Source organism: Plectropomus leopardus, chromosome 20 (assembly GCF_008729295.1).
Source record: "Plectropomus leopardus isolate mb chromosome 20, YSFRI_Pleo_2.0, whole genome shotgun sequence".
Classification (NCBI taxonomy): Eukaryota; Metazoa; Chordata; class Actinopteri; order Perciformes; family Serranidae; genus Plectropomus; species Plectropomus leopardus.
The window spans coordinates 23,267,873-23,295,565 of record NC_056482.1 but is presented as its reverse complement, the minus strand read 5'-3'; the positions used below and the strand labels follow the sequence as shown (position 1 = coordinate 23,295,565).

Here is a 27,693-nt window from a genome sequence, read left to right as displayed (position 1 = left end):
TCTTTCATGATTCATTAATTAAATAAAAGAAAAAGAGAGATTAATTCTAAATACATATTAGTTTAGTTTCAGCCCTTATGATGGGTTCAGTCTGTGCAGCAGTCCAGCAGCCGGGCTGATGCCGCATCACATTAGTAGTCAAAGACTGCTCCAAGCTGCTACTGGGCCACTAGAGGACCATCAATCACATTCAGGTCTCCACCCCCACAGCCCTCTGCTCTGATCCACAGACCTCAGACTAATTCCTCTCAGCAAGAAGAGACCTGCAATCGCACATTCAAAGGGCAATAAAAGACCAATTCAAGCCAGGTTTGTGGCTTGTCAGCATGCGTCTCAACACGGCATACAATTCAAAACGTTGGCATTTATGTACTCCATAGTGGTACTGTCAGACAATGCAGAGTACGTACTAAAAAATAAACCAATACATGGTGTCCAGCATTCACTGAGTTGCTGCTAATGGCAGCGGCAGGGATCTGCGTATTTTAGGACTTATTCAGTCCTGTGTTTGTGATGTCTGCGGCTGATGGTATGTTTAAGTGAGTATTTATTGTACTGTGGCTTTGGCTGGTTCTATAGGGCCGCACCATATGGGGAAACCCTCTTTATGCATGTCGGTAAAGGGGGCAGCAGCAGTATAAGGGTTTGAGAGAACTGATTATAAAGGTATGAGGCCTGAGGCTGAAGTCTAATCGGACAATATTTGACATCAAAATGGTTAATGGGTTTAAAAATGTCAAATGTATTTAAACTCTAAGAAATATACACACACATTTGTGAATGTGAAGGCCTGGGAACTCATCCATGGCTGCAGCTCAAATCCCACCAACCAGAGAGTGGTGAGCAAGGCAGGGAGGGAAATGCCTCAAATAAAGAGACCGTGGTAAGTGCTGCCACATGTTCTATTTATACATAGTAGTACACACATGCACACACACTGCAGAGAAACTAATCTGTTCCTTGATCTTGCTCGGTTCAGACACTAGGAGAATGTGTAGTGGTTTACAGGCCTGGCAGGTTGTCAAAATATGTTATTTTTTCTGTTGGCACCGAGCAGAAGTTTCTCTTTAAGTGGGCAACAAGCTAAAGAATTTACTTTCAGGCATTTCACACCGATGATCTGGCCGCAGTTTGTGCCCTAAAATTGTCCAAATTACTGATTTAATCGTGAAAACTAAACAGCCAACACCAAGACTGAATGTTTTAGCCCAATGATTCCCAACCACCCAGCCATGGGTAAACAATATGATCATGGAAACGTTTTAATAATAATTATTAACTATTACTATTTATTTTAGGGGTTCTAAAATATCTTGTGCAGGCACTGTAAATGTCTGAACCCATCATAATTCCAAAAAGAAAACGCTCTGGGTTGTTTGTATTTCTTATAAATAATCAAAATCACCTTAGGTGGCCCTAAGCTCAGGATGCAGCAACAGTGCCCTTGCAAAATAGGGTTGGGGAAACTTTTGGTGGAGAGGCAAACATGACATGATGATGGATAATTCCACAAAAAAGAAAACACTAGGGTTGTAATCGACTTAAAATTATGTCAGTCTAATCAGATTTGGCTATCCAATATGATGATTTGATGATCATCAAGTTTCCTGTAGTGTAATTAACATCATATTATGCATACTTTTATCATGATGGCCCACCAGCAAATGGAGACATGAAATACAGAGCTTTTCAGTGTATGTAATATTTATTAATTGTGCAAAACAATAAAAATACTTCAATTTAGGTTTGATGTATTGCACCTGTTCACTTTGCCAAATGAAAAATGTATATATGTTTGTAATATTATTTTTTAAAGAATCAGCATGTTGGCCGGTTCTAATATTTCATTTTAGAGCAAATATCTGCTGATACTGATGATGTGCCGATATTATTGTGTACAGAACAGACAACTATCACTGGATTACTTTGCAGAAAGGCAAAATACCATTCAGTCATGTGAAACCATCCAGATAAATTATATTCATGGGGAAAACTGGTTGGACAGGGAACACTTAGAAAGACCATGTTGTTGGCATGCGCATTATCAGTTGTGGGTCTTGAACTGTCTGGTATCAGGATACCATAAGCCAATCTGCTGCTGTGTCCCTCAGACACTCTTCACTGCATCTGACCTCCAAATGATGGCTGGTCACGTGCCAAAATGCCAGCTGTCTGTGCCGTTATTTTCCCATTGCGTCTCTAACCGTAGTGTCCAGTGAGTTCTCATAAAGACCTGTGCCAAAACAAGCTAACACGCGACCCTCAGCCTGTCAGCAAACAGTTAGTGAGCCGGGAGCAGAGACAGCTTCCTGTCTGGCAGTGCCTCTCCCGTGCCTCACTCCTCGGTCACTTCCTGTCTTTGTCCGCCTCCTCTGAGTCACATACTTATAGCTGCAGACAAAACAACTTCACAGACATTCAGGCATTAAAGACACTCACACACTTATGTGTGTGCATGACAGACTACACAGACCGCAAAAAGGTAATCGCTCAGGCATTCTGTGGGTAAACCAAACATTCATGCAGACTGCAGAACAGGAAACTGTATTTTGTACCACATTTTTTGGCACCTCAAGAGACTCACAAGACAGCAAGAGCGGACACTGAAATGTCCAGAGCAGCCTCGCCAACACTTTTTTTTTAAACATTTGTGTTGCAGTTATGCAAAAAGGTAGAGAAATGTGAAATCCGATTACTATTTGGGGCCCATTGCCTTTAACCCTTAGGGCCCATTTTAATATTATTTTCAAAATCAAGCTTTAAAAAAGTATTATAAATTAAGATGTTTTCCTGTTTTCATTGAGTTTTTTTAACCAACATCAGTCCTAATCATAAACATCAAATATTTATAAATTTTCGGAATTTTAGTCCTTTAAATGCCAGGTTTTTGTGATGATGCCACTGTCTTTTCAGATTAAAAGAATGAACTATTTTCAATACACTACATGCCAAGTAGATTTTTTTTCTATTTTGATCATCACAGTCTGGGATATGTCAGTGATTTGCAACAACATTGACTGTGAGAGTGCATTTAGTGAAAATAGCATGTATTTTCTCCATATGCCAAATATGGTTAAAAGAATCACATCATTAGGTGGAAAATAGTAAATATATATATACATATGTGCAATCCTGAGTGGGGGGGTTATATATATATATATATATATATATATATATATATAATTTCTAAGGCAAACACCCAAAATGACAGAAATAATGCAATACATGTTGTATGATGGCTTTGGGATCAAAAATTGCAGTTTGAATGGGTTTTGGCCAATTCTTTTTGCACTAATTTGATATTAAACTGGTTGAAAATTGGCTTACTATCCTGTAATACCCGTACTGATATGTGCCATCATATCATGCTCATACTGTAAATGGTCATTTTTGGGCTGGTCAGTTAATTAGGAAGTCAGTATCATTGTGGTATATCTACTTTTATTCAAGTAAGGTCTCAAAATATTTATTCCACCACTGCAAAATTGAATCACTTATTGCTGCTATTGTTGAAGTTGTGTTAACCATCATAAATTATGGTAAACAACATTTCAATAAGGGCCGGGTGGACAAACCGCAAACCTATCCTTTAATTTGTTTGTGCATCAAAGAACTTGCTCTTGTTGCCACATGAGAAAACACAACTGAAGCTCAATCAGTCATTTTATTTAAAGGAAAAACTGAATGACAAACTGCTAATTACAGGGATGTTTTCTTCCACACACCTGCTTGCTCTCTTTTGTGAGGGATATTTGACTTTCAGCACTCTGTGTCCCTCTGTGCTGTGGCCTTGAGAGACGGAGAGAGGCAGCCAGTGATGTATTTTCATCGCTTAAACACAACCACATGATAAGAACCAACTTCCTAAAAGTGCATGCATGTTGCTGGGTGCTTTGTGAGCTGTGCCTTTTGTCCTGTTGTCTGGGAGGGGCAGTAACCAGGGCAACCAAATGAAATCTGTCCTCCAACAAGCAAACATCTTCCTGTTTTCAGGGATGACACAACTGTGTGTGACAGGGGTCGAGTGTGCATGTGTTGTCCTGCTCTCTAGCGACTGTTACTGAATATACTGCTGGCCAAAATTAGACTCTGACAGTCTCACAGAAATGACTCAGATGTTATGGAAACGGTTGTTATCGTGGGAATCTACACAAAACCAACGAATGGTCCACATATTTGTTCATCTAATACCAAGTAAACATCCATTTAGTAACTGCAGAGCAACCTGAGACCGTTTAAATTGCAAAGGACTCTAGTAATTTTGTGAAAAAGCACCTCTCTATCTTGCCATTAAGATAATTTCAGCCAGTTGAATCTCCTTTTATACAAAGTGAGACCGGGGTCTTGTCTCTAATGTCACCAAACTCTGCTCTTTTCTGCCCCCAACAGGTCTGCCAGAGGACTGCACCGTTCAGACGCCAGCCTTCACTGATGCTGTGAGACATTACAGACAAGCCAAGGGACACTATGGGACTTGGGATATGATGTGTGGAGTGCCCCCACAGGTCAGGATCTCAGATTAATCACAGTATAACTACATCCAGTTCATCTGAAAATGGGTAACAATGCCTATTCATGTAAACTTGGCTATCATGAAAATGGTTTATATAGTTTTTTATTTATAAACATGGGTTAAATAAATAAAATAAATTATATGAATAATATATAAATATGTACAAGCTATATATAAATAATTAATATAAGATAATAAAAAAAATAATTTTGATAAAAATAAATAAAATCAAATAGATTTTAACATTACAGCACTTTCCCACTTTAATGAAAACTGAGTGCCACAGAATAATAGTTTTATCTCAGTTGTATTTTTTTCATAATAGTCAGAGCCAAAATTGAAAATACAACTCAATTAGTTGCACAGCCCTACTGCAGATTCTCAGAAGGAACCACCTTCATAAGCCACATACATCAAAAGATACAGCCAGTAATACAACTCAACACTGAGCTGTGCTGACACTAAGCATACTGTTCTTCAAAATGCATGTTTACTGCAGGTGACAGTTAAAAGAGATTTTCAGGAATAATTTCCACTAACAGTCCCTGTGACTACCTGTGCAAAGGTCGTCAGGGCCAGAGTTCAACCTATTTCGAGGCCACAATGATGACAGTTTTCTCGGAGGCATGGCTGCTTTCCAGAGAAAAGTTGTTTCTCAATGAATGGGCTTTAGCTCAGGAAAACACTCGATCCACTTCACGAACACACACCCTTTCTTCACACTACAGTACAAGAGTACACCTACACAAGACCTTCAAAGAGACGGTCTGCAACGAGACCCCACCTCTCAACATACCAGCGTTCACAAGGACACACACACTGTTGATCGGGGTCTCCCCTCTGAATGACTCTCTTTCAGTGTGCTGCTCGTGCTTCACTTCTTTAATCTGTCTGTTTCCTGTTTCTACCTCATTTAACTCAGCTAAACAAACAAGTTAAAGCTATTTAATATCAGCAGTGGGTCAAATTAAAATGATGCTTATTTCTTAATGTATTAGAGGTTTTTTTTAACTTGATATAAGACTTTTAAGGAGAATATAAAGGGTAATTTAGGCATTACAGAAAGAGATTTTTCCATTTTCCAGCATCTCTCTTCATTTCAGACATTCCTGTGGATTATTAGTCTATTATGTGAATATAGAAGGGGAAAATAAGCTGCAGATGACCATGAGTACTGTAGTTATGAGTTTTCTAAATCCAGCAAGGGAAACCACAGAAGAAGACGTCAGCTGTTTGTAAAACGATCAACCCAATTGTTATGTTAATATGTCACAAAAGAATGGGCTATGAGTGAGACACAGTCATGTTTACATTTGTAAAGTCAGTTTACAGCATTTTCTTATGACCAAAGTTTGAGAGAAAAAAACGGCAAAATTAATCAGTCCACATTTATAATACTCAAACACGACTGTTATTACATATAACAGTATTCAGAGCATAAAATCATCGTAATCTGAGGCGGAGGAAGTATTCAGACATGCAAAAGTACTAATGCCATAGTGCAAAAATACTTTGTTAACAAGTAAAAGTCCTGCATCAATATTATTACTTAGTTAGGCAAAAGTTAATATAATCAGAAACATATAAGTTTTAAAAGTAAAAGTATACAATCCTGAAAAAAAAGCCCCAAAACACTTTAAAATTATAAATAAATTCAACATAAATGTTTATCAAAAACAGTTGCCACTTTGTACTTAAGCACAGTATGTGAAATGTACATAATAACATTCATACCCAAATGATTAAACTCAAGACCTACATTTTTAGTTTAGCTTTTAATTGAACTATACCTATTTATTTATTGACTATTTATTCATAAATGTTTGTCTGTTATGCTGTTTTACTATATGATTTATTATTTTATTATTCTTTAACATTTCTTTTTGTTATTATTTGTTCTTTTGTTCCTTTCATTTACTTCTACTATTTAGTGTATTTTATTTATTATACTAATTGTTAATATTATATATTTTTTATTTTTATCTTTTATCCATAGGTTTTATCCTGTCTCTGGTGTTTCCCTCACTTCTGGTAGCCTTTCCTCAGTTTCACGGTTTTAATGAACACTCATATTTTAGTACTTTAATTAATTACAAAGTTTGGCTTTTTCCTCTGTGCACTTGTGTGTATACATAGCAGCGTCACCACAGGAAGCAATCCGCAATCAATGCCAACAAAAATACAGTACATATGGTGGCAACTGAAGAGCATACATGAACAGCCAGCTGACAACACAAGAATCAAGCTTTTTTCGTGGAAAACATGACACTTAGAAACATCGCAAGTGCAAACAATAAAATCAAAACAGCAATAGTTCATGTTATAAACAACCTCTGCGCTTTTCCTACTTGTCAATATGCCTGCTGTGAATTAGCCGCACTGCTAGCATAACTGCTAAAAACAAACACCAATTTAACAGAGCCGTGCATCAATACAGTAAACAGAGGATGAATCGTATCAAAGCACAAATAGATAACACTCACCTTGATGTTAAGCGTAGTCCCTGCAGGGGAGGAAACACGAAAAACACCAGCCAGCGTTAGCTTAAAAGCGCTGTTAGCGGGCGACAGTTAAAAAACATCCGACAAAGTCCGCACACCGACAGCCGCAAAACAAGCGACAAAAAAACGATTTTTGACATAAAATACTCCCGCGGCGACATTATGAGACTGTTACTGTTACAGACTGTTACTGCTACATGTCAGTTTAACTGTGAAATGTTACATTATCAACGACAGGGGTAACAAGCGCGACAAACGTAACAAACGGACTGATGGCTGTCCCAAAAAAAGTGGGCGGGGCATAGGCGTTTTAAATATACCGCCTTTTTTAGGTTTCGTAGAATAAACGTACCTGAATGGAATGAGTTGTCACGTGACAATTTGAAGCGATTTGATTGGATTTATTTGATAAAAACATTTACTTTCCATTATTTTTACCATCTTCAGTTTTAGTCTTTGAATGTTTCCTTTTATTAAAATAGATGAGAAAAAAAATATTTTTATTCAAAGTCCAAAAGTGAAAAATGAAAAGCCATTTTTAGTTTTCAGGGTCAGAAATGTAACATACAGAGATGCCTTTTAATTGTCTTTTTCTCCTATCAAAAAGGGTAAAATTAAAGTCTTCCATTATGCTGTGCAGAATCTCCTGACACACCTTGCAGAAAAAACCTCTGACTTCTTCATACTTCTGTCATTCAATTCAATGAAATGTATTGTTCACATCGCAAAAAAACAGCAATAAATATGTTTTGCCCAAAATGTCAATAAAAAAAAAACGCTGACTAACAATTCACTTCCACTCCTCATAGATTTTGCACCATTTCAGCAACATGTTAAGTAGAGTGATTTTAAGCATTTTGTAATCTTGTTTTCAGTTAAGAGCCATTTTTGAAAACGTGGTTTATTTATTTATTTATAGACAAAATTTGACAGACATTTATAGACAAATTAGTTTACAACAGAAATAAATTTAGTGCAATGTTTTGGTATCTAGACCTTTATCAGGTATGTGAGACATTAAATCATGCAAATATCGATTTAAAATAGGGAGGGAAAGAATCAATGTAAAGTGCTTGAGGGTTAAATAAGTTCAGTTCAGACTGAGATATTACCGCCACCAGTGGAACAATAATAATACACCAAAAACATTGTTTAAATTAGTGCTTTCAGACAGACAAAGCACAATATAGCCTACTGTATCTGTTGTTTGTCACGTCTTTCTGTTCTTCCATGTGGAAAAAAATACCCTGTTTTTGTCTTAGCCATTCAGTACCTGGAGCAACATGCTTCACCAAATATTTAGTTTAGCTTAGTTAAAACCTCATGGAGGTGCTGAGCTCTGTGTGTGTGTGTGTGTGTGTGTGTGTGTGTGTGTGTGTGTGTGTGCGCACACGCACAGTGCCATTAAAAGCAGCTTTCCTGCCTCCCCGTATCCAGCTGTGTGTCAATCGCCCCTCTGTATCCATGTAACCACAGGCGAAGGAGAGGCTGCTCTTTTTTTTTTTTTTTTTTTTAGGGTTTTTTTTGTTTTTCTTTGGGTGCAGGATATTGGTTGTTTTTGACTACACCTCTAATGTAAAATTCCCTGGTTGGCACATTGCCATAGTCACAGGAAATGGTGAAAAGGTGGGGCTGACCTTGCAGCTCACATTATGAACTAAAAGGACCATTAGGTAGAAATCAATATGTAACAATCTGGTCAAATTTATTATAGCATAGCAATATGCATGGAAAACCAGGCAGTTTAATTTAATTTAATTTAATTTAATTTAATTTAATTTAATTTAATTTAATTTAATTTAATTTAATTTAATTTAACTTTACTTTACTCATAAATGATACACTAAATTTAAAATTGTGTATTTAAAGTGTATAAATTCTGCTGTATGTTGTTTATGTACAGATTTTGGCCAATCTAGTGATGGAGACCCTCCACCCAGAGCTGAGAAACATTATTGGTCCCCGTCTGAAGGGGAAGATGCAGCAGAGGCAGAGGCACTGGATGTTGGTGAGTTCATAAAATGCACTGCAGACATGCTATAGGACACAAGAGAGACTCAGACAAGTCCAAATCAATTACATCTTAAAACAACTGTCTCCTCCAGATCTCTGATGCAGTGTACAGGCAGGTGTTGTCTCAGACCACCGGGCAGTATGACGCACTGGTCGAAGCCTGTGAAGCCCAGAGAGTGCCACTGGACACCAGACTGCGAACTGACATGGACCAGATCATCACGTCTAAAGAACATGTCAGCGGAAAGATACGAGGTGACCACAGACCTACATGCAGTATAAATCTTAATATTTTGGCAGTGTATTTAAGAGTTGTTATGATCGGTTAAAGGGACAGTTCACCTCAAAATCAAAAGTACTTGTTTTTCCTCATACGTGTAGCACTATTTAATCACTGTAGATGATTTTGATGTGAGTTGCAGAGGTGCTTTTGTTCACTTTTTAGGATTGATTTTACTCTATTTGTTGAATATTTTTGGCCACACTTTTTGCATTTCCAGCAGCTATATTTGCTTCTGATCACCACCCTGCTTTTTGTCACATGAAGCACACATTTTAACATGCTTTTTGGCAGTCTATCGGTTCATTGCAGTTAAAATTTTTATTTGTACACATAACATAACCATTATGTCGAAAGCGTTATATTACAATTTCATTTAAGGCTTTTCTATAAAATTTGGTCTATAAAATGTTAGAAAGTGGTGGAAAATGTCAATTAGTGTTTTCCAAAGTCCAATATGACATCCTTAAATGTCTTGTTTTGTCCCAAACCCAAATATATTCAGTTAACTGTGAGAGGGGAGTCAAAAAAAGATAATTTTGACATTTTTTCCTTTAAAAAATGACTCAAACCGATTAATCAGTCAACTAGTTGATTAATCGTTGCAGCCTCTAGTTTCATTGTAAAGCATGTCATAACCACACATTTATATATCTATTGAAATAAACTTTTCTACTTAATTTTGCCCAATTTTAACCCAGACACCCAGGTAACACCTATAAATATCCATAGCCATGCCTACTGGGACATAGTGCACAATAAAAACTACATCAACTAAAACATGGATACCAAGGAAGGAAGGAGAGAAGGAATTAAAAACACAGCAAGAAATTCTAACAGACAGAAATAAATATTTATCATGTTCAAATCTACTCTTAACTGAACACCACCTGAGTTTACAAACGTCTAACATGCCACGCAAAATGACTCGGTTCACTTGGTGCTCGCTGTGCTGAGTAACATGATCTTCCCTGCCTCGAGTGCACGCTTCATTGTTCGCTTACTGTTTGCCTGAGCGAGATCTAGCTGTGCTCTCTTTGGTTGGGGGAAAATGAGTCTGGTCACTGAATAATGCCACAGTGCTCAAGTTTCTGACACGTTTGTTTGGACATTTGGCACTGAGAGGTTATTTACTCTGTAACTAAACCTTCCTCCATATCTGACATTTTCCAGCTCTTGGTGGATTCTCTGCACTTTGTCCTCACTACTTTGTATTTAAGTCTGTTGTTTATGCTCACTCTGTCTGTTAGCAGGCTCCTGCAGCATCCACCCCTCTGAGCTGTGAGCCTGTCAGTTTTCTATTCAACAATTCACTTGACACAGGCTGCCCACATTTTTCATGTGTGCTCTTTTACCATTGAACTAAAGTGACAGAACTACATTCCATCACTTGCTTTATATTTCTGACTTTGTGCCACAGATAAGACAAGAAACTACAAGAAAACTGCATAAAACGGTGCAGGATCATAAGGGGGAATGCAGAGGTTTGAGAGTTGTAGTCTGAATTACATTTTGTTGGCCACTTTTAGCACAGGTATCATGTTTATCAGTTAGCTGTATCTGAGAGTTGGGCGAAAGCTGCAGGGCTTCCACTGAAACTCACGAGTGTGTTTACTTGAATGTCATACATGCCAATCATATCAACCTGGTAATAAGCAGCGCATTGTACGCTGTGATTACTTATTAGCTCTGTAGTCAGAGCCATGCCTTTATTTTTCTTTATCCTTGACCCTTTAACACCTTTACTGACATCAACTTCTTGTGCTGAATTCATTTTTATGAGTATTAAACCTCTGAAATCTGAGAAAATTGGTTTGATTTCCATTAAAAACAAAACACATATTGAGCAATATTATTAGATATTATATTAAAAAAATAAATAAATAAATAAATAAACGTATTTTCAGGTAATTTTCTGTTTTTTTCTTGATGTTTTTTGCTTATTTTCAGGAAATTTTCTTATAATGTTTTATTATTTTTTTGCAAAGTTTTTGGCCATTTTGTTATTGAGTTGCTTATTGCCTCCTTCCCATGTTTTTGAAAAAATTCAAGCCATTGTTCTCCGGTTTCAAAGGGATAAACTGACTCCTCATCATCATCTGTCAGTGTGTGTACAAGCTGCGGTAACTCACCATCAAAATGTCTTTTTCCTCTGCTCTCCATGTGTCGCTCCTGGCGTGCAGCTCTGGTGTTGCCCAAGGCGGAGCAGCTCCTCCGGACCAACGTCCAGCCCTACATCAGCTCCATCCTGGAGGCCCTGATGGAGCCCACCAGCCGCGGCTTCTCCGAGGTCAGGGATGTTTTCTTCAGGGAGCTGGTGGAGATCAGCAAGAACTCGCTCAACGGAGGGGGCAAAGACAAAATGGGAGATGTGAGTCATGTTTTGCTGACTGAAAATGTTCCTTTCACTCTTTCTTTAATAGATTTAGGTAATTTAACATACCCAGTAACACAAGTCATATAAGTTTTTTGATAAGGATAATATCGCGGGAGGGTGTTATGCATTTAAAGAGACAGTTCACCCTCAGATCAATAACATTGTTTTCCATGCACACTTCCTTCTGCATATTGATACGGTTGGTGGGTGTATTTTGGTAAAAACAAAATAGTTCCTACATGAAACTGCTTACAACAAGGTCTGTGGATTATCTTGAGTAACCAAGTCATGATTTCTGGAAAGAAACATTGTTGTTGAGTTATTCAAATCTATTTTTTTGCACTTTGAGCACCACAAGCAGAGTGCAATCTAGTTCCATTATATTAGAGAGAAGGCAGACATCTCTACAGCCGATATCTCCAACACTCAACAACTAACACCAAAACAATCTAGATTTATAAATAGCACCTGAGGAAGAAAACGTATTTTGAATTTGGGGGCAAACTGTCCCTTTAAAGTTTCATTATCTAGCAGAGTTGCAGCATAGTAGGTGATAATTTTCAGCAGGTTTATCACTATAATTCCCATTCACAGTACATACAGTCACATAATTTATGACTACTTAGATGTTCTTTTACTTGCATCATCAGTGGTGACAGGAAATTAATTTTGCTGTCTCCCAAAAAAAGCAAGCCTTTTTTTCCCACATCTGTTTCCTATGCTGCTTTTCTTCACTCAGAACTGCATCAAAGCACATACAGAAACCTTGCTTAGCCTTATACATGACAGGAACAAAAGTTTTGGTCACAATAATAGTATTAAAGTGCATGACAAGACATTTGTGAAGCCACGATGGTGCTTCTCTTCAAGTCAGAGTGCCCTTAGCTGCTCTCTGTGACCTGAACAGTCAACTGAACTTCTCTTTCAGTTTTGATCTTATTTCTCCTTGTATGATGCTCGCACCACCTTGATCAATGTTAACCTTGTCTCTCCGTCCTCCCCTCAGCACCTGGACAGACTGTCCATGCTCGCCTTCCACCCAGTGAAGATGCAGAGCTGCTACGAGAAGGTGGACGAGCTCAATCTGGAGGGGCTGCAGCAGAGGTTCGACGTCGCCAGCCCCTCTGTGTTCGTCAGCAGGGCTCAGATCCTCATGAGGGAGGTAAGGTGCAACAGCAGCAGTTTTTTCTGATATTTTACAAAGAATTGGCATGGGCCAAAGCAGTGTGAGGAGGCTTGAAAAAACCTAGTTCCTAGTAAATCTGCTTGCCCTGCCTGTAGTGAAGCCTCTACCTACACTTGCTGGACAAAAACAGTACTACAGTTTGTAAAGATAAACAGTAAGAGCTGACATTGTGTTTTACTGCAGTGTCACTACCAGCATCAATCTGTTCATTTTACTAATGCATAACTTGACTTTTCTTTTATTCTGACAGCAAATGGACAATGCAGTGTACACATTTGAGCAGCTGCTTAACCAGTCTTTAGAGAACCAGGGAGAAGATGACATGTGCAAGAACATCCAGCGATGCCAGGAAAGGGTTCTCAAGGTAAATATGAAACAGAAAAGTGGCATAAACTGATGGTGACATTGATGGAAAGTCGATAAAATCAATAATCTCATCAAATGTTTTCACTATTTTAGCTGCAGCACGTTACAGAATAAAGAATAACAGTATAAAAACAGACTTTTAGGATCTCTCTGAGCTTTGCATGTGTTTCTTTTTTTTGTCAGAAATATGATTATGACAGCAGCACAGTGCGCAAGAAGTTCTTCAGAGAGGCTCTGCTGCAGATCACCATCCCATACATGCTGCAGCAGCTCTCGCCATCCTGCTCACCTGTGAGTAGCGCCAAACACAGCCTCGAATCATCTTTTGTATGCCTCTTTTCATTTTATACTCCTTTTTTATACTTAATTTTATACTTGAATTGCATGCATTCCAGTATACAATATATCTTTGCAGTATTGTGAATGTTTCAACCAGTTTATCTTCCAAGGGGCATCATACTCTGAAATTCAGCCCTAACTTTCTGATGTCTATTTACACCCAGAAGCCATAAGTAAACCGTTCCCATAATTGTGGAAAGAGAATGATAAATGGCATGTGTCAGTGGCTTGTTATATGGCTTACAACACCCACTGGGCTCCACTTGCAAAATGTCACTCAAAGAGACATGGACCAACCAGGCAGGGACTCCATATAACCACAAAGAAACATAAAATGACTATAAAGAGACACAAACACAAACAACTTCAAGGAGATGCGAAACAGTTGCAAAGAGACTTAAGACAACTATGAAAAGGGGCAAAACGACCACAAAGAGAAACTAAATGACTACAAAGGGATGTAAAGCAACTACAAAAAGACTTCTAGAAAAAACTAAAAAAAAAAACTAAAAAACTAAAAAACTAGAAAACTACAGAGACAAAAATGATCACAAAGAAACACAAAAGAGCTACAAAGAGACAAAAAGACTACAAAAAGGAGCAAAATAACAACTAGCAGAAAATAGAAAAAATGGCCAAACAATCAAAAAACAGCTACAAAAACACACAAAATTAGCACAAAGAGGCACATTGAAATAGATTTAAGTATTTTGAGATTATACAATATAACATTAAAAAAAATAAAAAATTCAGGGTGTGCAGTTGCTCAGTGGATGTGTCCTGACCGCAGTGGCTGCAGGTTCGAGCCCAACCTCGGCCCATTGCTGCATGTCATCCCCTCATGTTCAAAAAAAGGCAAAAAGTTTTGACGCTTTGACAACTGTACGGGAGGAACTTTTTTTTATAATTCACCCGTCTACATTTCATGAAGCCGCAAAGTTATGCATATTTAAGTGTGGCCCTGCTTGAGTGACTGGCTGTCTGTGAGCTGTTGCTGCAGTCTACCAGTGAGAATTAGATCAAAGTATTGTCACCTCTGGCTCCAAATGAACAAAGATGATGAAATGCAAAAATCAAGGCTTCAAAACTGAAGTCCTTAAACCAATAGGTGACGTCACGGTGGCTATGTTGGATATCCATTATGTTATACGCTGTATGGTTTTAGTGCCTTATTTAGAGTTGTAAGCACATTTTGGGATAATATAGTGAATAGCATATATTTTAGCCACAATACTTGATATGTTGATGGCTTTATAAAGCTCATCTCTGCTGCCTCCTTCCTCAGGAGCTGCCTAAGTTCAAAGAGCTCATCTTTGAGGACTTTTCCCGTTTCCTGCTGGTGGAGAACATGTTCGAGGAGGTGGTGCTGCAGTCTGTCTCCAAGGACATAATGATGGGTGAGGACTTAAAAAAATTTGAAAATGATTGTTGCCATAGCAATAATAGTGATAGTCATTATCAAATTTACGTGTTAACACAGTGACTGATTTTTTTTTTCTTTCTTGGTCCAGCTGTGAAGGAGGCAGCTGTCCAGAGGAGACACAACCTCTACAGGGACAGCATTATTCTGACCAACAGCGACCCAAACCTGCACCTGCTCGGAGACACCCCTGCGGTGGACTGGGCTGCTAAATTTGGGGGCGATGAGCCAGAGGGCTCTCTCAGCGGCCGTGGAATTGAAGGAGGAGGTTCCGGGAGCAGACGCAAGCAGGTGGTGTCCATGATCCAGCTGGACGGGGTACCTCTGCCCTTCGAGTCCTGCCTGGAGGTCCCAGGTGTGGAGCTCATCCCTGAGGAGGATGCTGAGTTGTCTGTAGGCAAAGAGGAGGACCAAGGGGAGGATGAGGAGGACGTGGATCCACCGAGAGACCCCAAGTCTCCTGACAGCGTGAATGAAATCAGAGATCTGATTAATCCAGTGCTGGAGGTGGAGCTTCCAGTTACAGAGGAGAGCCAGAGCGAGGAAACCAACAGGACGGAGGAGACCAAAGGCACCATCATCATGGAGGACGGGGTGCAGGAGGACGTGACACATGTCAGCACGGTGGTCAACATCCCCAGGAAATCTGTGCGAGACAAGACGTCTACAAGAGCAATTCTGCAGGAGCTGGTCGGAAACAAGAAGCAGGAGGCAGATAAGGGGCATCAGGAGGAAGCGGCCATCAAGAACGCCATCGAAGAGATAGAGACAGTGGTGGAGGAAGATGACAGTGAACGGATTGCTCAAGTCTCTGTGGCAGAGTCAGATGAGTCATCACAACAGCCACTACTTGCTACAGACTCCAGCTCGCAAAATGACAGCGGCTTCCAGTCAGCGACCAATGAGGGGCTGGATGAAGGTGAGCCCAAGCCAATCACAAACGGGCTGAACGGAGAGGACAAAATTATCGACCCGGTAGAGGTGGAAGTGAGTGTAGCGTAGGAAGACGATCCTCTGGACAGAACTCTCTAATTGGAGAAAGAAACAGCAGAGTGTGCATCTAATGCAGAATGGATACAGACTGTATTTAAAGGGTTAATTCAAGGCTTTTCTGTATTGTTGTTGATATTGCACACTTTAAACCCGACTCTCCCGTCCTCCACTCGACTTTTCTCTTTGGTGATTGGTTCCTTCTATGCAGCTTAATTAATCTCAGTGCAAAGTTTCTCCACATTTTGTGTATGACACTGATTTCAATATACATTAATGCCATGTTAATATGCTTATCACACGGATCAGGGATTTTAAAGTGGTAATCCATTTTTTGAAGGAATACTTCAACCCCTAAATGATCACTTGTATATCCTTTATTCACTTAGCTTAATTCTTTCAAAAACATGGTAGGAAACTGATATAAATTGATAAATGATTTTTTTTTTGCAGTTTGTGAAACATTTCTGCCAACTTGCTCATCTTGTTTTCTGCCGTGTTTTTGGAACAAATGATACAAATTTCTTGTCAGGTTTCATAGATTTAAATGCAAGTGAAAAAAGCAATATCAATTTTGGTGTTAAAGGCTCACAATGCAACAGTTGTGTGGTTTTGTAAAAAGACGTTTTGATATTGTTGTTTTTCCTTAAACAACCAATTACCACCTTCTTTGGATTTTCTTTTTTTCCCCAAAAAAAATCAATAAAATACAAGAGGAGGTGCATGACAAACAAATGATCATTTGGGGAGTGAAGTGTTCTTTTAAACTTATAAATAAAATGAGGAGCTCTAAATTACAACTACATCTAAGTTATTATTGCAGGTTTCTTTACATCAGTAATGTCTGTAAACACAGCACGAAATAAGGCTTTTTTTTTGTTTTTTTATATATTGCTGTATGATCACAGCCTGTACCTGGGCAGCAGGGGGTGCTACAATACAATCCTTTAGATGTTGTTTGGGAATTTGTATTTCAATTTTAACTACTATTTTTGTGATATACCAGTATCTATTTTTGTAAAATGTATTTTTCTTATGTAGTTTGTTTACTTGGAAAGCTTTTTCCTGTATTCCCAAGTGGCCTTTATGTTTCAACACGTTATTTTAGGACAACTGTCAGGAATGATTTGCACTTCCACTGTGATTTGATATGTAAAATGTTTAAACATTTTTTGACGTCAAAACAACCAACATTCATTGTTTCTAGTCATTTTGCTTGTGGGTGTTAATGACCAAGATACAGTAAGTAATGGCTCATTAGTTTGTAGGATTTTGATGAACTTGTAATCAAAGGAAGCTCTCTTCGTGATGATGAGGGATGACAACGAAAACGAAAATGTTTTCCAAATATCGCTATTTTCTTTTTTTCAACTTCATTGTAAAACACTGAGTCAAACATGACAGAGACAATTTTCTATTTAGAAAAAAAAGTATTTTCCAAATTTAAATCTGGGTGAAATATCTGTTTTATTTATGACATTTGGATGTTGTGGCTTTTACAAGTTTTATGTCCTTATCTATGTAAAAAAAAAAAAAAAAAAATTAAAAAAGAATAGACTATATCACTGATACTCTCCTTGTGGAAAACATTTGTTGGGAAACTTGTAAACCATGACACAGGTGTTCTGAGGTTTGGTAAACTTTAAATATTAGACTTTAATTCCTCTAATTCAGTTGGTAGGGCTTTATTTATTTTATTTTATTTACAGGAAGATTAGATATTGGAATTCTTTATAAATGTTCAATACAGCATGAACTTCACATTTTTGCACCTTGAGCTGACCTGCCACCCACTCACAGAAGAATGGATATATATAGTGAAACGTTAGTAAAAGCAACAGAAGAGGCAACCCTCTTTCAGGACAAATAGGCATGAAACTCCGAAAATGTTCTTTACAGAGAACACAGAGGTGCCAGGAGTGGAATTAAAATATTTGAATATTTGAAAGTTAAATCAAAGTACAAACATATCATTAAACATCTTCACTTTTAGCATATTTAATACCAAATTATATAGCCCTTTCTGTGAACCTTCTTATGAATTGGCAGTTAGGTAAGGGACAGTTCACCCTTAAATCAAAACTACTTACTTGTAGTGCTATTTATTAAACTAAATAGTTTAATTGTGAGTTGTCGAATGTTGGAGATGTCAGCTATCTGCTTTCTCTGGTGCTCCAAGCACATAAAAAAATATATTTGAAAAACTCAACAGAAATGTCTTTTCATCATGACCCAGTTACTCAAGATAATCCACAGACCTTGTTGTGAGCTGTTCCATGTAGGAACTATTTTCTTTCTGCAGAACTACATCCATCAACCGAATCACAGAAAAAAAGTGTGCATCTACTGCTCGCTCACCTCGCAAAACTGAGCTATCGAACGTTACAGCTCAGCTAAGGAGGAAAAACACGCCTCTCGTGCATGAGTAGATGAACGCTTCCTTCTCTGCAGTGTTATACGGTTGGCAGGTGCACTTTGGTAGAAAGTTCCTACATGAAACTGCTTACAACAAGGTCTGTGGATTATCTTAAGTAACTGGGTCATGATTTCTGGAAAGAGACTTGCTGTTGAGTTTTTTAAAATGTGTGTTTTGGGGCTTTGAGCACCACATGCCGAGAGCCATCTAGCTCCATTATATTGGAGAGAAGGCCGACATCGCTACAGCTGGTATCTCCAACTGTCCCTGCCCCTTTAAGGTTAAATTTGAACTTGTAGAAATTGTATATGTTTTGAGTGTCAGCATCACACGCTCTAATGGGTGACTGAATTTCACTTTTATTTAATCTGCATTGAACAGCCAAAGCTACAATCTACTGTTACATGCTGAGAAGGGAGTTGCGATTCCTGCTTCTTTTAATTTTATGAGTCAGTGTCCTGTTGTGAAATCGCCCGTTGCCACTGTATCCAAAGCACATTTTGAGTTTGCTGCCATTATATTCACACCCAGGACCCATTACATCCAACTCCTCCTGTTTATTTATTACGCAGCCTGTCTATTTGCTGTGAGCAGCTCAAACTTGTATGTTTAGTGCTTTTGTTTTCATCAAATAAATATAAATAATAAAAGTTTTTTCCAACTTTTTTTCTTTATTTTTGTTGATCGAGTTCTCATGACAGAAAACTATCACAGAAAATTACTGAAATTCCACAGTAAATGATCAAATATCTTTGAATATGTTTGTATAGTCAGAATCTGTTGTAAAACTCATTAAAATACTCCAGCTCAAAGAGAATATTTCAACAGCAAACACATCTGAAATGTCATTTGCAGGTTTTTTTCCTTTGTAGGTTCTCCGTTTGTCAATGATTACCACAAAACAACATGATCCACTTTTACCGTCTCCTGACAAACGCGTGACAGTGACTTCGGTCACTTAGTGAACCAAGATGACACATTAAGTTCACCAGCAACAATCACATGAGTCAGTTCCTGAATCTTAGCTCTGTCTTACGAAACCTCGCTGTCAATCTCAGTTCCCAGAGTCTGCTTTCAGGTTTCGCCTAAAAAATGATAGCAAATTGGTATTGAATACCTTGTTTTTGGTTCCACTCAGAAAATGTTGCTTTTTAAGCAGTCAAAAAGAACACAAAGGTTTTGAGGATGAGTTGCACTTAAAGCTGTAGCAGGAGTGTCTTATTAACAAATTCAGAGATCTCATTTTATAACTGACAAGAAATACATTTTTTGATCATCTGTAGTGTCACAACACCTTGAATTATTTGGTAAAATACAGTGTAGCAGCTAAAAGTCTGCCAAGTTCAACCATAAAACACAGAAATAACCGTAATGTGCCGCAAGCTATGTGCATGACGTCCCAACTGTCAGTTGTGTTGCCTGGTGGCGGAGGACAATTACGATTTAAGCATAAATAAACAAAAAGAAAAGAGTTTAAGCAAAGCAGCACTCCTTCCCCTGAGACTACAATCCTCTTTGCCTTTTGTGTTGCTCATTAAAATGTAAGAAACTTCCTTAGAAACAGAACATTATGTCCCTTTAACGCAAATGAACCATCTAAACAACACTGAAATCATATGTTTGGTGTCTATGCTCAAATATCATAACTTTATATTTCCAGTTTGAGTGTTTTCAATTGAACAACTGACTTCCGAAGCCGCAGACTGAACACTGAAACTAGTGTTGGACAATCAGAAATTATTTTGTGCATGAAAAAAAAAAATCCCACATCCAGAGGAGTTTGAGCAGCAGTAGTGTGCATCAACATACAAGAAATTTCGCTCGTGCCCTCAGTGTTTTCGCAAATATCATCTGTACCCGGAGCAACGGAACAACGCGCCGAAATTAGTCAATCAACAGTTCCCAGTTCAGCATCGAGAGCATGTGATGCTTTTAACGCGGGGTGAAAAAGTATTGTCCTCTGTCTGTCTGTAGTGTCCATACCATCAGATGTGACCCAGGAGGGGGAATGAGATGAAATATCCGAGGACCGAGCCCACGATGACGCCGAGGAAGATCCAGGTGTTGTAGGACATGACGCACAGCATCAGCATGTAGCCCAGAGTCACCTGCAGCATGTGGAGGGCTGTCTGGATAGCATGCAGCAACCAGCTGCAGAGGAGGGAGGAGAGTTACAGCAGGTCCATTACATGTATATGACACCATCAGTATCTTAAACACTTAATTCAATAAAATAGTATGATTTCACACTGACAAAATGTTCTGGATTTTGCGAGTAAAGGTTATATATTGTTTTTTTTGGGTTGAATCATTGTGACAGAATAGGTGACAGTTCAACCACTTAACAGAGAGGAGGGCCAATGTTCAGTCTCACAAACATCTAGCATGTGAAAAATGCTGAACTAAGAATAATGAAGATGCCCAGATAAACACAAACTCACAGAGAAAACCAAACACAGCTAAAGAAAGAAAGCTGTGAAATTACATGAAGCTCAGATGTGACTGAAAATGAGCAGTTTAACCCAAATGACAAACCTATAACACTATAACACAACTGCTTTTACTGTACAGGGAGGATTCCAGGTTTATTCTTTGGGAGCAAATTTCTGTCAGTAAAATAATAAAAAAAATCTATATTTAATGTTAGCTAGGAATTTTAAAAATGCACATCATAAGTCAATATTTTGACATACTAAGTCAAAATTAGGTGATAAAAAAGTTTACATTTTGAATTACAAAAGTTTTTTTTTTCTTTAATTGGTAGAAATGAGCTTCAACAATTTTCTGACCACTTGGATTGCACCGATTATTATTTGATCTACTTCCACAGTGTTTTTTTTTTAAATTCATTTTAATTTTTCATAAAATATTATCTTGTATTCCATTATTCACAATTCTCAGTAATATCTCTTTGAAAAGAGAAAATTATCACATTTTAATTAAAGCATTTTAGCACCATTTAAGAAATGATCTCAGTCCATACCAACATACCTGAAAACAGGTATAACATGATCATTCACATACTCTGATAATGTGTGTGTGCCAGCGTAAACTGAAAGCAGCTGGTTGCTTCGTCACTGAAAATAATACAGCTGAGAAACAGCAACGCTGAAAAGTAAGACCAGAGTCTCTGCCTGGACCAACAAAACTGAAACTGTTACTTAAAAGTGACAAATATTTGTAGGGTTGGCAAAGCAGCAGAAAACATAAATTTGGTGCTGATGCAAATTCGGAGTACGCGGCGCATTATCAGCACCGGGAGAAGCCATAACTGGATAAGAGGACCCAAACAGAAAGGCTGTGTCTTTGAGATATGTGGGCCTCGCTGGTACATTTTGGCTTAATAAGACCCAATCACGTTATCATTCTCAAAAGTCTCTGTTTCCACACGTTTAAAGAACAATCCCAGAGTTTTGAAACTAAAACAAGGTCAGCAGCATTCTAAAAAAATTCTGTTTTTGGGAGCCAAAACGCCAAAGAAGTGTGGATGCGAGACGTTAACGTAGCAATATTTATGTTTTACGATGAAAATGCATTAGTGTGGATGTGTCCTTGTTTATCACAGGGACCCTGACCTGTTTCGGGTGTTTGAGGCCGGAGGCTGGGACTCCGTGGGGGTCAGCGAGCATTCAGAGGGGCTGCTTTCCAGTACAGAGATGCTGTCGCTGCGGCTGGAAGGAGGGGCGGCGTACGCAGACTGAGACTGGGCGAGCTTAGAGCTCCTGCCCAGCCACACCCTCCACACTTTGAGCACCTCGTAGAAGACGGTCAGCAGAAATACCACAAACACTGACAGCACCATCCCTGGATACACAAACACACACATTTAAGTCACAGAGCTGAACTCAACGCCACAAAATCCCTCAATTAAGGTCTTAAAGGAATAAGTTCAACATTTTGGAAAACATGCTTAATCACTTTCTTGCCAAGTTAACTATTTCTTGGCTGAGTGCAGTGACTCTGATCTTTCCATTCAACTCTGCGAGAAAGCAAATGAGCATATTATAAATGTTAAACTGTTCCTTTGAAATTGTAATGTTACTTTTACTTTTAAGCATTTTGATAAGTCTTGATAAGTCTTGTTTACTTATTGTCTGATGACGTATTGTCTGATCTAAATCACAACTTGACTAATCGTAGCTCATTTCAATGAGGCTGAGGCACACTGTAGCACAAACCCTAACCATTAAAATGTGCAAACTTAAAATAGAAAAAAAACCAAGTATGGATAGCAGAGAATTTTAAGTGATATTTAAAATAAAAATGTGTATATTTTTAAGTTTTATGTTAAAAAACCCCAGAACATTAGTATTGGCTTTGATTTTGACAGTTTTGCTACATTTACAAATTATTCTGTGGCACATGAACCATTTAAATAAACTTTTTATTACACATTATAGCAAGTTTCTCTAGTTTCTTTCTCTGCTGTGCAGGCATTAACAAGTTATTACCTGAGCTGGGACAGACAGAGAACAATATGAGGTGATGAGGTTTTGCAAAGTACTATCAACTTTATTTCACCTCAGGATGTGCCGCTACATAAAGTTTTCCTGAGCAATGAGACAAAAAGGACAGCGTCTGTTGACACAACGCTGCCGTGCGTTTAACCAGATGGACTGGTTCTCAGGAGTCGCAGTTACTGGAGGAGATCTGTCTCGACTCCTTTGGACGTGAGGATGTTGTTTGACACTCTGCACCTCACCTGCAGGACCGTGCACATCCCAGAAGTCAAACAGCAGCGTCACGCTGGTTGACACCCCAAAAGTCATCTAAAGAGAAAAAAAAACAAAACAAGGAAAAACAAAATTAAAACACCTGTATTAATTTTTGCTGAACTCTGTAAACTGATGATGTTGAAACCTGGATTGACATCAGTTTTCTTGTGCTGCTTTCAGATGTCTTTCCCAAGCTATTTTTGAAAACATGGGAAAAAAACGTAATAAAAACAGGTGATATAACAATGCTGACTGTAAGCTTATTCCCACCGCGGTCAGTTACTACACTGCTCTGTGATCAGTCCTCTTTCATTTTCTAGTACAATGACTTCTTTGATTTAAGATCTGAGCGAACTTTACTCCCTTTTTCATTTTTTCTTAAAAGCCCCAGATTCTCATAATAACAAAATGTTATTTTCATAACAGAGATTTAGATTTCAGAATAAAATATAAGAAGACGATAAACAACAATTTTATTACATTATTACAGAACGGTATAATATATTGAATATATTTTCATTCATTTATTCAGTGTTTTATTCAGTCATCACACGTAATACAGTGAATACAAACAATATAAACTGTACGAACAAAATTAATAGTCTGTGTATTAAGTAAAGACTGAAAAGGGTCAGGCAGAAGGTAAAGCTTATATATGCCTGTCTCTTATCAATTTAAGCTACCCTTTCTAACATAAAAGAGGTCATTTAAACATCAAACCCTATTGGTATTGTTTATTTTAACCCCAACAACAGAGGTGCATCTCCTCTTAATCTCCCTTTTGAAAGGAAATTTTAAAAAAACTCTCAAATTGTGACAAAATACATGCATGAAAAAATATACTGACTAAATTCTGGCATGTGAAATAGGGTGATTTTTTTCTGCCTGAAGAAAGTTCAACAAGCCGTGAACAAGCTGTATTTTACTCCTCCTATTTCTTAAGTTATCTTTTAGTAAAATTCTCACTGCGTGCATGCAGAATTATCTCCATATTTCTTCCTGCCACACTCAAAACCTTCTCTGCTCTACATATACTTTTTGCATTCCTTGAATTTAAAAAAAGGGAGAAAATTTCATTTATGCTGCTTCGAACAAATGTCTATTCAGCTGGTCTTTCCCACAATGTATTGTCCCACAAAAGCACACTCTGTTCTGCCCGGCCGCTGCAGACGAGTGACTGACAGAGGAATGTACTGTGTGTGTGTGTGTGTGTGTGTGTGTGTGTGTGTGTGTGTGTGTGTGTGTGTGTCTGTGTGTGTCTGTGTGTGTCTGTGTGTGTGTCCGTTACTCAGTCTGCTGCCCGGTCCCTGCCAGCCTCCCTCTTTCTCTCCCCTGCTAATTCACCACCTGTCCTGGCCTGACTTCCTCTCACCAGCTGCACACTGGTGAAGAACCTACAACCTCCATGCTCCATATCAAATAATCAATTAGTTTAGCAGCTATTTCAATGATGCATTCATAATTTAAATAATTTATCAAGCATAAGACAAAGCATTCTCTAGATCAAACTTCACCTATGTGAGGAATTACACTTTTTGGGTCTTTTTGGGCATTTCTCTATATCTTTCTGCATTTAAAGTAGGCTGAAACTAACAGTTATTTTTAATGTTGATTAATCTGTTGATTATTTTCTTGACAGAGTGAGTTGCTGTGGTTTATAACTTATTAGGAAGTGGTGAAAAATGTTGATCAGTTTTTCACAAAGCCCAAATCCTTAAATGTCTTGTTTTGCCAACAACCCAAATATATTCAATTTACTGTCATGGAGGAATAAAGAAAACAGAAATATTGAATTTTGACTTATCTTTTTTTCTTATCCAATTAATCGTTTATCAACGATTTATCATGGCCGATCGATCAATTAAAGCTCATTCATTGTCTTAAAAAATGCAAATAATTGGACCCTTTACCTTATATTAGTTGTACAACTTTCCCTCTTCAAAAAAACTCTAAATCTGATTCATCAATTATCAAATTAGTTGGAAATTAACTGAAAAGTTGACAGCTAATTAATTAATAAGTTCAGCTCTATTTTCTATATTAATGAAAAATGTGTCAGCACTCGTCCATGATATGCCACTGTGTGTTAAATATTAACTCACGTGTTGTCTTTAAAAAGAAAAAGCATACACTTTAGATAAGTTTGTACAATGATAACATTGTATAAAACCAAAACTAACTGGACTCCTGACTGGACAAGAAACATGAGCGGAACAAATCTAATGTATGTGGAGGTAAAAGCAAACTTAAGTGCACATAATTTTGTTAATAATCTCTCATTGCATCAAGACGTTGATCTGTAAACTGTGATCAATGTTTACGATGATTACAACAATAATTACTGATGATATTACTGTACTTTTTTTTTTTTTTTAACATGCGTCTACCATTGAGTTTTGTTTGAAACCTGTCAAAGTGTGTGCCTGCTCAGGTGTCAGGTGTCTTGCCCTGTCATACTTATTTTTAGTGATGTCATCATGTTCCCAAATCCCAGCAATTGAGTTGGTGAGTACAAAGTTATAAACAGAAATCCAGAAAAAAAAGGAGAGATTTGATTGGATCTTATGTGAAGGCTGGAAGGGAATAGAAACTGGTTCTGCAGAATAACGGCAGTTATTAACACACTGTTATTTTCAATTTTATGTCAACCTTGCAGAAACTTGTCTCACTGAAATAGAGACCTGTGAACTCGAGCAACACTTCTCCCCAAAATCATAAATACATACGTCTCCTGTCACCTGTAGTGCTATTTATCAATCCAGACTGTTGATTGAGGAAACATGTATCTTTGATTTTGGATTTTGAACTGCCCCTTTAAATAGTGTAAACGTTCAAAGCAACATGTACGCAGCACACATGTATTGTAATAGTGATACAAAGTATTTGAGGCAGCATGAAAACATTACACATTTAGCCAAATATAGACAGCCTGAGTCAACAGTGTAACTGAAGGCCGAGCACAGTGATCATTGTGAGCTTATCGCTTGAACTGCTTGAGAAAACAAGATGTGTTTGGCAGGAGATGTTGAGACTGCAAACACTCTCACAGTACACTTTCCCAGGACTGCGGGTACTTTTGCATGCTTTAGCCCACATGTACGTCACATTAATGAAGGGCATTTTCCAAGTGCATACCAAAATTGAGATTTCTTTTCTCCCAATCTGCAGCTGTCCATCGTCATTCTAGTCTTGAAATTTGCTTAAGGTTTAGGCTTTATCTTTAATTTAGCTGTCATTTCAACAATACAACATTGAGTTTACACACTGTTAATTAAATTAATGTTTTTTTTATAATAATGACTGAAATATTAAATTAAAATTATGTCACTAAAGGAAAATAAAATTTAGCATCTGTTTTATGTAATAAGGTAAAGTTTTCAGTTTGTTCATCTCACTTCAGTCACTTTTAGTGCAGCAAATTGTATCTAGCAGACTGAAAATGCAATTGATTTTAGTTTTATAGAAGGCTACCAAAAGATACTATTATTGATCTGCATTTTAACGAGTTATGAATACGATATCGACTCGCAAAAATATCGCGATACTCAAAGTTTCCTCCCAACTCCTCAATACTGTGAAGCACATGTGATTTAAATAAATCAATTGTAGGGCTGGGCCATAACTAGATATGATCTTATACTCTTTTTCAGTGGACTCATACTGTGATTAACTGAGCATATCATATAAAAGTTTCCAAACGAATGAGTCAAAGCAAACTATAGTCAGACACAACAAAATTAATTAGGTTTTTGTGTGTGTGCGTGTGTGTTAAGTAATGTCAGCCATATTGCCCAGCCCTTGTAATATGGCCCATTTAAACCAGCCTGAAGGTACCACAGGTTTTTCAAGCTGTAGGTAACTTGTCTCCACTCCCCAAACTGGACACACCACTGTTTTTGTGGGTCAACAGGTTAACATATTAAATGTCGGTCTAAAGGTTTATTCTGGTCTGCTACCTGAACTCTGTCATTTGTTCCTACACACCGTGTGACCACATTTTTAACATGTAAAGAAATACTTTAAGTGCAAAATAACATGTGAAGTCATATTGTACTGCGACAAACTGCAGAAACACAACTTACGGACATCATGGTGAACTTGCGGAGGCTACCACACCACAGTCCCGGCGGCTACTGACTCCAGTCCTCCATCACAGGCGGCTCACAGCTCGGGCTACAGTCGCTGCTCGAGTCCAGACAACAAACTTTGGAGTGATTTCTCAAATACAGCTCTGCAGCAGCAGCAGCAGCGTCCACTGTGCACAGCTGCTCAGCTCAGTGCAGCGGAATGAGGCTACCTCCTGACTTCAGACAATAAACTGAGGCATGACGGTTAATGGAGTTTACAGAAACTAGGACGGAAGCCTCAGTCCGACTAAATAATCGGAAAAGTGATTCAAATCTAATTAAAGTCGCATGGAAACCAACATGTTATCGAGCAACGTGGATACAAATCATAATTTGCATTAAAACCGATGTTTAACAAATATTAGCCGATGACAGAGTCTGCACAATACGCATGTGCAAACGAGCCTTCTCCACAAACACTTGAATCATGTGACAGACGGAGGTAGCCGA

General features: G+C 38.1%; 2 protein-coding genes across 2 annotated transcripts in view; one reads left to right on the top strand and one right to left on the bottom strand.

Annotated features, from left to right (window-relative positions):
• niban2a (niban apoptosis regulator 2a) overlaps nucleotides 1–18,238 on the top strand; it is a 33,570-nt gene extending 15,332 nt beyond the window's left edge. The window contains exons 6-14 of the mRNA XM_042509413.1: nucleotides 4,390–4,505; nucleotides 8,918–9,022; nucleotides 9,120–9,282; nucleotides 11,491–11,678; nucleotides 12,691–12,846; nucleotides 13,121–13,234; nucleotides 13,420–13,527; nucleotides 14,861–14,972; nucleotides 15,087–18,238. Coding sequence (XP_042365347.1) covers nucleotides 4,390–4,505; nucleotides 8,918–9,022; nucleotides 9,120–9,282; nucleotides 11,491–11,678; nucleotides 12,691–12,846; nucleotides 13,121–13,234; nucleotides 13,420–13,527; nucleotides 14,861–14,972; nucleotides 15,087–15,997 — 1,973 coding nt within the window. The 3' untranslated portion in view covers nucleotides 15,998–18,238. The remainder of the gene's footprint in view (nucleotides 1–4,389; nucleotides 4,506–8,917; nucleotides 9,023–9,119; nucleotides 9,283–11,490; nucleotides 11,679–12,690; nucleotides 12,847–13,120; nucleotides 13,235–13,419; nucleotides 13,528–14,860; nucleotides 14,973–15,086) is intronic.
• An 814-nt stretch (nucleotides 18,239–19,052) lies between these two features.
• Nucleotides 19,053–27,594, bottom strand: slc31a2 (solute carrier family 31 member 2). The gene is made up of 4 exons (XM_042509895.1): nucleotides 27,199–27,594; nucleotides 23,104–23,170; nucleotides 21,977–22,205; nucleotides 19,053–20,552 (listed from the first exon to the last, which is right to left on the bottom strand). The coding sequence occupies exons 1-4, from the start codon at nucleotides 27,205–27,207 to the stop codon at nucleotides 20,387–20,389; spliced, it is 471 nt and encodes a 156-aa protein (XP_042365829.1). The 5' UTR covers nucleotides 27,208–27,594; the 3' UTR covers nucleotides 19,053–20,386.
• Nucleotides 27,595–27,693: the final 99 nt, after the last annotated feature.